This window comes from Phacochoerus africanus, chromosome 2 (genome assembly GCF_016906955.1).
Source record: "Phacochoerus africanus isolate WHEZ1 chromosome 2, ROS_Pafr_v1, whole genome shotgun sequence".
Classification (NCBI taxonomy): domain Eukaryota; kingdom Metazoa; phylum Chordata; class Mammalia; order Artiodactyla; family Suidae; genus Phacochoerus; species Phacochoerus africanus.
Window position 1 is genome coordinate 268,133,043 of NC_062545.1, and position 15,597 is coordinate 268,148,639.

Genomic DNA, 15,597 nt, shown 5'->3' on the forward strand with positions numbered 1-15,597 from the left:
TAGTGGGACAGATATTCTCGACAATGTGCTTCTCTGACAATTCTCACACAAGGGTTCTGATGATAGTTTGAGAGGTGGCACCCATAAACATAAGCTGGTCCCCAAGGCGAGCACTCTGAAGGGGCTAAGATTCATCTGTATGTGTAATTCCTGGTTGCTTCTCCCTTTCCTGAAGCCAAAGCCTCCATTCCTCTGACTCTGTGTCTTAATGATCCACCTGCATATCTGTCTCTCCAATGACTAGGACATAACCCTGGGCAAATCAGCCCATCTCTCTGAGTAGATGAACCATCCTGTAAAATGGGGATAATATGGATCCTCTAGGACTTCTGTTGCAATTAGATATTATCTTTATAAAGATCTTAACTTTAGACCTACCTACTATCCACAACAGTTACCAAAGTCATATGAATTAAACTCAGATATAAAAATCTGGAAGAAAAATGGGGCTTTTGTGCTAAAGGAAATCACACTGAAGTGTTTACATTAGAGAACAAGATTTAGTTAAGCCTTCCCTATTTATCATTTATAAAGGAAAACAATCAATATACATTAATGGTGCAAAAAGAACAAAAACTTAACATTTTTCTTATGCAGAGTATCACAACATTATTGACCGAGAAAGCCTGAAATGAATATTACCTGATTCTGAACTAGACATTGCTGGGTTTGTCTCTATTGACGCACAGTCATTTTTATAGAAGACAGCACTCTGGAGTGTTCAACAGCTTTTATCTTTCAGATGCTTGATGGCTCTGAGGAGCATTAAGCCCACATCTTATCAAACAAAATTGAGAAAAATGTGGTTTGTCAAGGTATGACAGGCCACATCTGGCTCTGTCAAGAGAGGGTCATCAGGAACCTTAGGCTAAAATAGCCTTTGCATTTTCCCTCATCTAAAAGATAATAAAAAGCCACTACCGAGGAAATAAAAGGCAACAATTAGAAAACTTTAATTCTGAAATTGAAGAGGTCCAAAGGCTTGGATAAAACTGATGTTACTCAGCTACTTTATCCCCAGAGAAACTGCACATATCTGATCAGCATGCTGCTGATCCCATGTGAGACATAAGGAGACTCCCTTCTCCTTCAAGAGATTTCTACCATCAATAAGTAAAACTCAGAACTCGGTTAAGAACCAACTATTTAAAAACATTTTTTAGGGGAGTTCCCATCATGGCTCAGTGGTTAACGAGTCTGACTAGGAACCATGAGGTTGCAGGTTCGATCCCTGGCCTTGCTCAGTGGGTTAAGGATCTGGCATTGCCATGAGCTGTGGTGTAGGTTGCAGATGCAGCTCAGATCCCACGTTGCTGTGGCTCTGGCGTAGGCCGGTGGCTACAGCTCCAATTAGACCCCTAGCCTGGGAACCTCCACGTGCCGCGGGAGTGGCCCTAGAAAAGGCAAAACCCCCCCCAAAAAACAAACAAAAAAAACCCATTTTTTAGATCAAAGAATGGTGTTTATTGTCTTAAAAACAGAAAGTGCTAAAGGCTTATACTACTAACAGCAGTCCATTTCATGATACTCCTTAATTCAAAGAAATGACATTCACCATGTTTATCTATTTCTAAATAATTATTTCTTGATTTAAATTTTTAAGCATTAAAATTTGAATACCCAGAGTTTCTTGGTGGCCTAGTGGTTAAGAATTCGGCGTTGTCACTACTGTGGCTTTGGTTCGACCCCTGGCCTAGGAACATCTGCATGCTCCAGACACAGCCAAAAAAAACTCTCTCTCTATACACACACACACACATATATATCTGACTTCCAATTAGAGATGTTAATAATTTATTTTAAAAATATATATATATATATACACACACACACTATATGCCAGGCTCTAAGAGTTTTGCACGTATTAATTCATTTTATTTGACTTTGGTGACTGAACAAAAGCTGTTTCAGTGGAGGTGGGGGTTAAATCCTAAAACAAGGCAGAGGAGAGGAATTAGATCATAAACTGAAATAACTCTCTTGAGGAATTTTATTCTAAAAGAGAAGAAATGGGATAAAGAAGGATATGGTTAAGGATGTTTTGTTGTGAAGTTTGGGAGACACTATATAGCCTGCCAATAAGCTCATAAGAATGTACCGGTAGAGAAGAAAAAACAATGGTGCCGGAGAGAGGAGCTGAATCCTAGAGCAATTTCTGTAAGACAACAAGAAGGACTCTGAAGTGTGACTTTCTCACTGAGGCACTCCTTGGTCATCTATCCAAACTACAATCCCTGCCACTTCACCAATCCTCACTGACTCTCCTCCTCTGCTTTCCTGTGCTCCTTGTACTTATATTAGCGACTGTACTGTATATTTAACTTACCTTGTTTATTGAAGATCCAGCCTATTGGAATGTAAGCATCATAAAGACAGGGATTTTTGTCTATTTGATTCACTGTTAGGCCCAGTACCTTGGCCTGGAGAGGACGGACAGTTCATGCACAATAGACAAGGGGAGAGGAAGAGTAGAGACTGGAGGTTGACAGGAATGGCAGGGTTCTCTCCTGAGAGCTTCCACTAGACAAGGGTAGAATTTCAGCTTGGAAATCACTTCCCCTTAGAAGTTTAAGACACTATTTCATTAGAATTGCCAGTGCAAAATCCTATGCAATTTTGATTCTTGACCTGTGTACAAGAACTACTTTGTCTCTATCCCTGTAATGTAAAATTTCATGATAAACGGGCTTGGTATCTGCTTTTTTAATTTTTCAAAAATTCTAAAAGACATATACACATAAAAGTATGTATACCATATAAGCAACTTTAAAAGGGGAAAAGCTTAAGACTCCAACACTCAGCACCTAGCTCAAAGATAGACCAACTATAGCCCAAAAGCTAAGGGTCATGTGCCTCCTATTTTATAAAGAGAGCTTCTTGGAACATAGCCAGCCACTGGTTTACTGACTGTAAACTACAAGGTCAGAGTCCAGCAGTTGCAATAATGACCATATTTGCTATTGGCCACTGTATAGTAAAGTTTGCTGACCCCTAACCTAGTTTAAGACAGAAAACCTACTTTTCATGAGCTATGTATGCCTCTTCCCAATTATACTCTTCACTCCCTTTGAGGAAACCACTACCTAATCATTTCCCCACTCCTTGTAGTTTGCATGCATCCTAAATAATATACCATTTTATTCTTACTTGACCTTTATATTAATGAAATCATACTGTATATTCTTCTGTAGCTTGTTTCTTTTACTCAGAATTCTGTATAAGAGACTCAATCATGTTGATGTGTAGCTCACGTTCACTTACACATTATTCCACTGTATGACTAGGCAAAAATTGATGAGTTCTCTATTGACGGTCATGTGGGTTCTTTCCAGGTTTACAAAACGAAAACAAAAGGCTGCTATGAGGAGTTCCCACCGTGGCTCAGTGGTAAAGAATCTGACTAGTATCCAAGAAGATTCGGGTTCGATCCTCAGCCTCCATCAGTAGGTTAAAAATCTGGCGTTGCCCTTAGCTGTGCCATAGGTCTCAGATGAGGCTTAGATCCTGTGTTGCTGTGACTGTGGCGTAGGCCAGCAGCTACAGCTCTGATTCAACCCCTAGCCTGGAATTTCCACATGCCTCAGGTGCAGCCCTAAAAAAAAAAAGCAAAAAGAGCAAAAAACAAATAAGAAATACTGCTGCTATGAGCATGCTTCTACATGTATCCCACTCTATATGACCAAAAAAAGTGGGCAGGTTATGTCTATGTATATACACACACACACACACACACACTTTGACCCAGGAAGGGAAATGCTGATTGTTGGGCATATGCAGATACTTTAGTATCACATACCCTTCAAAGAGTAGAACATGAAATTCTGCAATATATCATCAATGTAACACTTGGCTTCATCAGACATCTAATTTCTGCAAACCTAGTGTTTTAATCACTGTAGTTTTAATTTGCTTTTCTGTGATTACTAATGTGGTTGAGCATCTTTTCATATATTTATTAGCCATTTGTGTTTCTTCTGTTAAATGCCTATTTGTGCTTTTTGCCAATTTTTCTATTGATAGATTTGTCTTCTGTTTTTTTACTGTAGTAGTTCTTTATATATATATATATATAAATACATTAATCTTATATATATATTAATCTTTAATCAGTTTTATGTATAGCAAATATCTGGCCCTCAAATTGTGACTTGTCTTTCCTTTCTCTCAAAAGTATCTTTTAATGAACAAAATTCACAATTTTAATCTTTTCCTTTATACAATTATATTTTGAATTATTTAACTGAATCCTTCTCTATTCCAAAATCACAAAATATTTCTATTTTGTCTTGTAAAAGTTTTAAATTTTGCTTTTGATGTTTAAGTCCTTGGTCCATTTGGAATTCATTTTTTCATGTTGTGTATCTCTTTTTTCTTCCCCAAGCGGATAATCAATAACTGAAAAGTGCATCCATTCCCCCAGATTCTACAATGCCACCTCTGCTGCATATGAAGAAATCACACACATGTGGTCTGTTCCTGCAATCTCTATTCCATTCCATCACATCAGTCTATTTGTGTATTCCTCTGCCACTACTAGCATCTTAATTACTATAGCTCTATAAAAAATCCTGATAGCCGGTAAAGAAAGCTTCCACAACCTATTCTTCAAGTTTCTCTTGGTTCTCCCTTTGGCTTTTGTTAACTTTAGAATCAGTTTGCCAAGTATTATATAAAATCCCTATTGGGATTTCGAATGGAATTGTATATAATATATACTGTACATCATTTTGGAGTGAAATGACAACTTCAACATAATGACTTCCTACTCATGAATATGGTCATGCTTTATCTCTATTGGTGAATGTATGAATTCTATCCCTATTTTTTAAAAAAATTTCATGGCCACGGCTGTGGCAAATGCAAGTTCTCCGGTCAGGGACTGAATGTGAAGCACAGCTGAAACCTATGCTGCAGTGGCAGCAATGCCAGATCCTTTAATCCACTGCACTGAGCCAAGGATTGAACCCACACCTCTGCAGCTACCCAGGCCACTGCAGTTGGATTCTTAACCCATTGTGCCATGGCAGGAACTCCTGAATTTTCCTATTTATTTATTTATTTATTTGGCCACACCTGTGGCATGCCAGAGATCCCAGGCCAGGGATCAAAGCCAAGCCACAGCAGTGACAAAACAAGTCTTTAACCACCAGGCTACCAGGGAACTCCCAAGAATTTTCCCTTTAATGTGGTGAGTTATATGAAACTATTTTCTAATATTATTAGCCTACATTTCTGGAATAAAGTCAACTTAGTTATTAAGAATTACATTTTTTATAACATTTGCTTCTATTTTAAGATTTTCACAGCTATGCTGATGAGTGATATTAGCTAATAACTTTTCTTCCTTGTAGTGTCTCTTTCTGTAATTGAATGTCAAAATTATACAAGTATTAGAGTTTTCTGGTGGCCTAGTGGTTAAGGACCTGGTGTTTTCACTGTAGTGGCTCAGGTTGTTGCCGTGGATCAGGTTCAATCCCAGCCTAGGAACTTCTGCATGCCACGGGCATGACCAAAAAAAAAAATTTACACAAGTGTCACAAGAAAAGCTAGAGTGTGTTCCTTCTTTTTTATACTCTTACGGATTTTGTCTAAGACTGAAATTATCTGTTCCTTGAGATGTTTGATAAAACACACCTGTAAAAACATCTGGGCTGAGAGTTTCAGAAAAAATTTTTATATATTGCTTCAATTTCTATAAATTAAACAGTCAATTTTTGTATTTCTCCTTAATCCAATTTTGGTAAATTATATTTTTCTATTCATATACCTCAGTTTCAAATGTTGACATAAAATTGATAATAAAATTTTATTAAATTTCTTTTTTTTTTTTTTGGTTGTGATATGACATGTGGAAGTTCCTGGGCCAGAGATCAAACCTGCATCATAGCAGTGATGCAAGCCACTGCAGTGATTTGTTGATATATTCCTTTATTTCATTTCAGTTTTGGGAAGGAGCAGAAATAACCCTGTGTGTTTAATCCATTACATTTACCTAAACAAAATCACACAGAAAATTCTTCCTTGTCTATAAGATGAAAGTAATAACAGAACCTACTACAGACTGTTGTAGTGACAATTAAATGAGTTAATAGATGCAAAGGGCTTAGCACAGTGCCTGACACATATAAAGGGCTCAAAAATATGATTATGTTATGGGGATTTCAATTCCACTGTTATTTCGGCCTGTACTTGTTTTACTTAGGTTTAATATTTGAAAGCAACTGGTTACAGACTCAACTCTTTCAAATGACCTTTTCATTTTTTCAACCTCGTAAAGAGGCAATGACAAATCTGGTTGGCAACATTCTCATTGTGAACCTCTGTCTGGGTGTTCAGGCCCCAAGATCAGAAACCGCACTTACAGTTTAAAATAAAATGCAAAACAAAGCAAGAGGTCTACTATGGAGTGTTTTTCTCTAGAAGGCAGGGACTGTTCTTTTATCATCTACTATGTGCTATGAGTCTAGCATCTAGAAGGCAATCAAAAAATTGCATATTCTTGACAAGCAAACAATATAAAAGTAATAAAATAATAGTTATGATAAAACCGTTAAGAAAACTCTAAAAGTCTCATCAAGTCTTCATTATTAGGTGCCTCAAATTCACAAGTAAACACATAACTGATTTTACCCACAGGCCCTTCATTAGGGAAATTTCTAATACAAGAAGGTCTTTCTAACCTAATAGTTAATTGCTCCCAGGCAATTTTTTAAGGTAAGTTTTACTTCAAAAGAATAAATATACCATAAACAGATATTGAACTTAGTTAATAACATACATACTCATTTATTTGGGGAGAACCAGGGATGTCTGTGATTTACTTTGAAATGCATCAAAAAAATGAGATGGATTGGAGTTCCCATTGTGGCTCAGTGGTTAATGAACCCAACTAGTATCCACAATGACACGGGTTCAATCCCTGGCCTTGCTCGGTGGGTTAAGGATCCGGCATTGCTGTGAGCTGTGGTGTAGGTCACAAATGCAGCTCAGATCCTGCGTTGCTGTGGCTCTGGTGTAGGCTGGCAGCTATAGCTCCGATTAGACCCCTAGTCTGGGAACCTCCATGTGCTGAGGGTGCAGCCCTAATAAAAGTCAAAAAAGACCAAAAAAAAAAAAAAAAAAGATGGATTGATGGATGGCATGAGGGATGGATATATGGATAAATATGTGCTAAAGCAAGCATAGTAATATGTTACTGGCAGAATCTAGACAGAATTACATGGGTGCTCACTGTAATATGAGTTCAATTTTTGATATTCAAGAATTTTCATAACTGGAGTTCCCGTTGTGGTATAGCAGAAGCAAATCTGACTAGTATCCATGAGGATTCGAATTCGACCCCTGGCCTTGCTCAGTGGGTCGGGGATCCAGCATTGCCGTGAGCTACGGTGTAGGTTGCAGACACGGCTAAGATCCTGAACTGCTGTGGCTGTGGTGCAGGGAGGCAGCTGCAGCTCTGATTCGACCCCTAGCCTGGGAACTTCCACATGCTACAGGTGCGGCCTTAAAAAGCAAAGAAAAACAAAAGAATTTTCATAATAGATATTGGGAAAAATATAAAATCCTATACTTAGCAAGTTAAATAACATAGAAAGAATAGGAAAAATTTTATATTATCATGTAGTAAAAGATATTACAATATAAAAAGAGCTCATTCCAATTTTTTTTTTTAAATCAAAAACCCTGTAAGACAAATGGGAAAAGATATTAACAAAATACAAATAGGAAAAAAAAAAAAAACCTCATGGAAAATATTCAGTCACCTCTGACCAAAGAAGTTAAAAATAAAGCAAACCTGCAATACCATTTTATGCCTATTTTATTAGGAAAACTGAAACTCATGTCCACAAGCACACACACAATTCTGGCAAGGCTGCAGTGAAAACAGTACACCCATACACAGCTGGTGGCGTTCACTGCTAGTAAGTACAGCTTGTTTGGGAAGCAACGTGCAGTGCATAAACCATAATGCTTACTCAGTCCTCTGAACTGGTGGTCCCAAGCCTTAGAATACGAACTGTATTAGTCAAATGCAGCCAAAAGATGTTCATTGCAATGTTACCTATTTAAAAGAGTAAACTATGAACAACCTAAATGGCCACCAAGACAAGAAAGATTTAGTAAATGATGACACATCGGTATAATGGAATATGAGAGAGACGTCAAAAAAAAAATGACAATAATGGAAGCTTATGTGGAAATATGCAAAGTGTTCATAACACACGATCAAATGGGAAACTGTTTATAATGATTGTGAAACTACAAGAATAAATGAAATGTGCATTGACACTGTAAAGGAATATGAATAATTAATGAAAATGACATGTTATTATCTGAAGGGATTGTGGCTGATTTCTTTTTCTAAAATTTTCTTTAATCTTCCCAATACATCTTTCAATTAAAATAAAATTAAAAAGCCCGTCTCAAGACTGTCTACTCACAGTGCTGAGTTTGCTGCAAATGATGAGTATCCGGCGTTCATAGAGCATACTGGCGTACAGATGTAGCATGTTGTTTACATCCACAGCCACAAAATATTCTGTCAGATTTCTCTAGGAGAAAGAAGAAGGGGAGGTTTGTGGCTTAGTTCATTTGTTCTTATTACACACAGTCTCTCTAACAGAAGCATGAGAAACAGAAAATAATCAGAAAGCATACCCTCCTCTTCTCCTGTCCTATTCTTTCTCCTTTGGAGATCAAATCTCACTGATGAGTAAGTCATGACATATGAAGTTGGAAGAACCCCAGAGATGAAGGAGTCTGAGCAATCACACCTTTGGGTGGTGATTACAGTTTACAACTTGAGGTCACATGCAGTTGCGTCTGCTCTTTGTATCAGTAAAGGTGAGCAGGACAGGAAGCCTGCGATCTCACAAATGAGGAAACTGAGGCAAGAAAGTGCTGCCAAGATAAAAAAGTCTGATGAACAATGAAGATGGGACTGCAGCTCAGCTCTTCTGACCCCAGGTCCTCGAAATTGCCCAACGTACCATGCCACACGTCTAAGCAAAATAAAGTACCCAGGGACCAAAATGCTTCTGGCACAGGGCCTGTTTCTGCCCAACTGGCCCCACCGGCAAAGGCCAGGGGTGTCCCTCCTTCCACAGTTTACAGTCTCAAAAACGGCTCAGCTGGAAGTAAAACAATTTCCAAGATCTACAATTTCCAGGTATTTCACTCAAAAGGGGGGGAAAAAGACCACTGAAGACAAGTAGCAGCAAGTTGTGACAAAGCAGTGTTTTAAACTGGCTTTTGTCTATAGTCTGGGCTTCATTCCTTTAATTAGTACTATAAATTGGTACTCTTCAGATTTCAGAAAAAGTGTATTTTATTTCTGCAACCCTTTCTATACCCACCTGACTTTAATAATACCCATGAATATGCTAATTTCTTCAATGTTACAGTTTTTCAATGCCATACAATATAATCCTCTGAAAATGAAGGGGGCCGAGGAGGGAAGGAATGCTATTGCCAGGGGTTGCAGTTTATAATGATGAAAGATCCATAACCCATAAATTCAAGTAAACCAGGTGGATTTCATATGCAAAACAGCATAAAGTGCTTTTCAACAATATTATGGGTTGGGAATAAGAATGAGCACTTAGCTTATGATTTATTATTGTTTGATTTGAGCACCAGGTTAACTATCGACCTTCATAAATAAAGTGTGAGTGAATTAATAGCTCCATGTGCTGACTACCTACCAAGTACCAGGCACTGGACCAGGTGCTCTTGAACATGAAATTTTAAGAGACCTTCACAAAAAATCCAATGAGGTATTTTACCTTCCATTATATTATAGATAAACTACATCTGGGAGAGATTCAGAAACTGGTAGAGTCAGATTTTAGACTCAAATCCAACTCCAAAGCCCATACACTTTCCTTTGCAATTTCCTCTTAAATACTTTTAAACACCGACAATATACAAGGCTTTACATATATTATCTCACTCATCTTGAAGCCACTCCTTGAACAAACATTATCATCTCTATATACAGATAAAAAAACAGAGGCACAGAGAAGTAATTTGACCAAAGTTATACAGTAAGTGGATAAGGCGTTGTTGAGTCTCGGGTGGGTTTGTCTCTAAATCTGGGTTTTTCTACATGCTACTAAAATTAGTAGATAAAAGCTGTATAAGCAGAAACAAACAAACATACAAACAAACAAAAGCATGGCATAGGAACAAGCCAGGACCAAAGTATGGGCAAAGGAAAAGATGAAATGTTATTCCATTTATTGAGTAATCCTTATGGGCCAGAAAATAGGTACTTTACAGCAAACCCAAGAAAGGCATTATCATCTCCATTTCTTAGATGGGAAAAACTGAGGCTCAAAAGCTTAAGTAGACTTTCCAAAGGTCACCCAGGTAGAAAGGGCCGAGTTTCAAAACCAGGTCTTCTGAACTCCAGACTCTCGCTCTAGCCACCACACCAACGTGCCTCTTAACAAACTCGAAAAATAAAACTAAGCCAATAAGAAAGTGAGTGTGAATGAGTCAACAAGTGCATTTCCTGCCCAGTGGACCGCTGAGGAGTGCTGAGCTGATAGAGTCAGGGTGGGGTCTGTTCTGAAGACAGTGACACGGCAGAGCTATTCTCGCAAACAAAAATGCAAGGCCCTCAGCTGAGAATTTCAGTAAAATGCTTAACTGCTGATGAATTGCATGAATTTTTCTGTTAGGAGAGGATGGAAGTAAAAAGAAAATAGAAATGAGGAGCTTAAAGAAGGCCAGAAAGCCCATTAGCACTTTTGACAGATCCAAAGATAACTCTGAAGCCACCAAAACGTGGCCTCAAGAGTCTGCCAAGAAGCTTCACGCTGGGTAGAAATATGTTACACAGCTTGCCGTCCAAATAGGGAGACACAGCGTCAGAGACAAATCCTGCGCCTTATTTTGGTGGGAGAAAAAAAATCACAAGGATACTTTTGGGGATGGGGAAGGGAACAATTCCGAAATAAAAACACCACTTGGTTGAGGCCTAACCCCAGCCCAATCAGGTTCTGAAGGATTCAGGTGCTTGTTCCAAAAACTCTACACAGGTATGTTAAAAATATGTAACATTTAACCAAATTCTCTCTAAACTGTCATGTACTTTTTTGGGTATTTCTCATCCCATCTGTGCTGATTACCAAGATATTTGTGTCTAAACAGAAGCTGTCTTTCTTATCTGCTTCCTCCCTGCCTCTTTCCTTCTGGGATGCCACCCGCCTAGGCAGTGGGAGTGGGTGGGAGTGGCGACAGCCCTGGGAACCTTGCTCAGCCGTGGGAGCACCCGGGGGGCAGAGTGGACCTGGGGAACACCTGTAGGGGCCCTTGCAGTTCCCACCAAGCCTCATCTCAGAAGAAAACACTTTGGAAGGAGGGGCCTCCTGCCCCCTGCCTTTAAGCAACCAGTGGCTTAAGCTACAACGATCCCTATTTCTCAGGCCTGCCATGCCTTTCACAGTCCCAGGCCCTTCCACTGTTTCCTCTGTCTAGAATGCTCTTCTCGTCATCGAGGACACACATTTATTTTTCAAGACTCAGCTCAAATGACACCTCTTCCTGAAAGGCTTCCTTGACTCCTCATTTGTCAAGCCGCCCTTTGTGCTTCTATGGCAACTTGTCTCTATCTGATAATCGCTCAGCTACAAGTATGTTTTTGCCACTAGACTGAGATCTCTTCTGGGTAAGATGACATAGCCCATCATCTAGAGGTCTGATGAAAGAGGGGATCAATGAGTGGAGAAAGCAACCGACTGCTCATTAGTTCAGGCGTGAGCAGTGTGGCATAAGAGAAACATGCTGGCTTGGAAGGGGGATGATGCGGTATATTAGGAAGAACTTAGCACTTGACTTCAGAAAACCTGGGTCTGAGTTGGATGAAGCAATCAAATACTCAGTAATGATGAAGGGCCTACAGGAAAAGAACTGACACTGGAGACTCACAAAGTCAGGTAGCTGGGGGAGGGAGAGCTTTTATAGGTATCTGTGGCTACATTCATTTAAAATGTAAAGAAACAGGCAGTTTGTTCACCAGGTAATTGGGGTGGGGGGAGAAGTGTATACGGAGGGAGGTGTTCATTTCACAGTCAGGTCAATCACACTTCTCAGATGAGTATGATCAGAGCATAGGCAACAGGGAATAAGAAGAGAAGGCTTCCGTGGCAAGTTTCCTAGTCAAGACTGCAGCCAGAACATACTGTGAGCGTATATTTATGGAAGACACAGGTATGCCACTGTCTTCCAGTGCTTGACTCAGTCTTCGAGCTTCCATTTTTGTGTCCTATAATCAGCCAATCAACACTTGTTTGACTCCTACTATGTGTAAGCACATAAGTACCACCCTAAGAGCTGGGCCTGCAGGGGTTAACTCAACATGATCCCCATTCTCCAGAAGTGGCATTAGACCCAGAAGCCTGGGATGCCAAGAACTGTGATTCAGGCTAGACACACTCCAGGGCTGGCTGAGAAGGAAAGATTCAACTCTGCCAGATGGATACAGGGTGGGAAGAGTTGGGGGGTGGGGGGGGTGGGGGGGAGCTGGGGAAGACTTGACAGAGAAGATACTTGCCTCCCAACAGGGAGTTCGCTCAGGGGATGGGGGAGACGTGCGATCCAGGCAGCGGCAAAGGCACAAGGAGACAGCAGCTCTAAGCAGGCCAATGAAGTGAAGTCTGTGGGAACACGCTCAGGTAGGGGAGCTGGGTTCAGAGCCGGGGGAGGGGGGCGGGGCTAGACTTTTCCCACAGGTAACAGGGAGCTGCTCAAGGGTCATGACACCATCATATCTATGTTGCAGAAAGCTCTTCCCTGAGGAGAGAGCTGTATCCTGAAGTCCTGTGGAGGATGCACAAGAGAGGGCAAGCAGGGGGCATGGCGAGCAGTTACAGGCTACTGCCACATTCAGGGAAAGAATGATTGAAACGAACTATTCAGATAAAAGCTCTGAATATGGATGTCACAGATCTCTCTAAAGTGGAAATCTAAGGACCTGACAATGGATTAGACTTGGAAAGAGGGGAGCAAGGATCTGGGACAAGCCCCAGACTTCAAGGTTCCTGTGCTCCACATCTGTCCACTTGCCCAGTTTTTTTTTTTTTTTTTTTTTAAGGGAGGGTCCATTCTTTTAATGAAGGATCAACCATCCTTCTGAAGAACCATCAATCCCATCAAACACAGTGTTACTGTCCTCCAGTCTTAGGCCTAGTGTCCTGGGTTATAAGGCCTAAATAACCACCCTCTTTATTCCCTGACAACTACTTTGTGTGGCTCACCTGCTAGAAAAGGAAAATCTTGCTTAGTGGGATGACTTCCCCTTGTCCATGCTCTAAAGGGATCAGTGCCAGCACGTTTTTAGGCTTAAGGAAGGACATCGCTTTTCTGTCCATGGAGTTTAAGCATTAGTTCTGTGACACAGAGTTATGTGCCTAGCATTTATTATACGGGCCCCTCTGTAGGGCTGGGGAGCAGGGACACGAAGCTGACCACTTCTCCCCAGGCTGAACAGGGCTCAAATCCAAGGAAAGTCTCTGGTTGATGGAGGCAGAACAGCCTGAAGTTGAGCTTCAGAAGAGGCATGTGCTGCACAAGCTCCTTAGGCCCTCCAGGCTTCTCATCATCACAAAGGAATAGTGGTGAAGAACCTTCTAGCTCTAACTCTCTGTGGCTCTAAATCCAGACAAAGAAGAAGGGAAAGGCACCTGGCAAAACCCATTTCCCCCAGGAGAAGCCCCATAATGGGCTCCCTTCTAGCTGTCCCTGCTGGCTCCTGTGCCGACCCAGGTGGCTGGGGACCTCAGGCTCACTGTGATCCACGCCCCGGGTGAGGAAGCAGGTGGGGGTGGGGGTGGTGATGGCGGGTGGAAGAGGCCTCGGATGGGAGGGGATGTAGCTAGGCTTAGAGAAAAAGCGTCTTAGGTTCAGTACCTTTGGGAAATGAGATAATCCCCAAACCAAAGAACTGACTCTAAGCTGGGAACTCCTTGGAGCCTTTGAAACAGATGCTAGTCCGCCCCACGGTCTGTCATTTTATTTGTCTTCGTCACTTCAGCTTCATACACAGTACAGATGATAAAGACTGACTGTACTGTGTCTGGAGGAGGTTTCTAAGGCAAGAGGCTTGGTTGGTTTTGTCCATTGGTCTTATTCCCTAAAATAACTCCTGCCCAGATTATTTTACCATAATGTAAACCTTTAAAGTCTTCAATTGATTTTTTTTTTTTTTAAGAATTTAGGTTACTTGAGTTGTGTGGGATTCTTAAAATGGAATTATAAATTTGGATTCTAAAACAATCTGGTTGAGGAAGAATTCCACAAACTCACATAAGCAATCAAATCAGAGAAGTATATTAAAGGAAAGAAAGCAGAGTTTACCCAAAGGTCAACTTTTATCCCTCTGTGTGAATAGAAAACCATTAGAATAAACAATTACCTGACAACTCTTAAGAGCCAACAATGGAATTTTCTATAATCTCATACTTGATAATAGGTCTGCTACTACCACCTCAACTTTGTTTATTTTACAAAGTCACGATGAGTTCATAAATCTTTTCTATATCACGGTGCATCTTTTGACAAAGCGGAGTCTGGGCAATGTTATATGTAACTGTCCATTCTAAATGCTTTCCTCGCATCATTAACCATTTGGTATGACACAGGCCAGATAATTAAAACAGGTTTGTTTAATATTCAAAAAGAAGGTCTATATGATTATTCATTAATCAAAAGTAAACTTCAAAACCTGGCCACTAAAAAAAAATCCCTAATACAGCCAGTTTACAATGTAATTATTAATACATATCTGTTCATGATCTGTGACTTTTTTAAAAAAATGCAGGTCAACTGTTTAAAATTTATAAAGATTTATGCTCATTTAATTATTGCCTATATAAAATTCACTCCTACATGTGTTATCTTGATAGACAGAGAAAACCCTGAAGAGCAATTACATAGTAATAGTTTTTCAGTAAAAAGAAAATATTTTTACACAGAAATTGCAGAAATAATGAGAATTAACTTCAACAGGAATCTGAAAGTGGAAAGAATTAATTTTCTACATTTGCTTTTCATTAATGTCTTGCAGACTCACTGGCCCAAAAGCCAAGTGAAAGGAACTGTTCTTTTCCTTCTCCTGGGAGTTACTGCATTGGTAATTCATTCATATGATCATTCACTCATTCCATTCCATAAATATATACTGAATATCTACTGGGTTCTAGGTACAGATGCAGTGATGACAAAATACAGATCCCTATCCTTATGGAAGGAGAAATGATATTAAACACATAGACACAATTAATTATATAATTCATACTTAAGATGAGTGAATTCTCAGGAAGGTATTGGGAGCCATGGAGCAGAGGCCCAGATCCCAGGAGCATCTCAGTGCTAGAATCAGAGTATGACTGCTGGTTTTTTGTTTTTGTCTTTTTTAGGGCCTTACCCACCGCATATGGAAATTCCCAGGCTAGGGGTTGAATTGGAGCCACAGCAACATCAGATCCGAGCTGCACCTGCAACTTACACTGCAGCTTGCAGCAACTCCAGATCCTTAACCCACTGAGCGAGGCCAGGGATCACACCCACATCCTCATGAATATTAGTTGGGTT

General features: G+C 40.1%; 1 protein-coding gene across 10 annotated transcripts in view; it reads right to left on the reverse strand.

Annotated features, from left to right (window-relative positions):
- Positions 1 to 15,597, reverse strand: part of DENND1A (DENN domain containing 1A) — a 518,366-nt gene that overhangs the window by 237,147 nt on the left and 265,622 nt on the right. For 9 of the 10 annotated variants that reach the window (XM_047768359.1, XM_047768362.1, XM_047768357.1 and 6 more), the window contains one exon: positions 8,442 to 8,552. In XM_047768359.1, the coding sequence (XP_047624315.1) occupies positions 8,442 to 8,552 (111 nt within the window). Of the gene's footprint in view, positions 1 to 8,441; positions 8,553 to 8,658; positions 8,866 to 15,597 lie in introns of those variants that run through there. The other variant, XM_047768363.1, reaches the window with a different exon arrangement.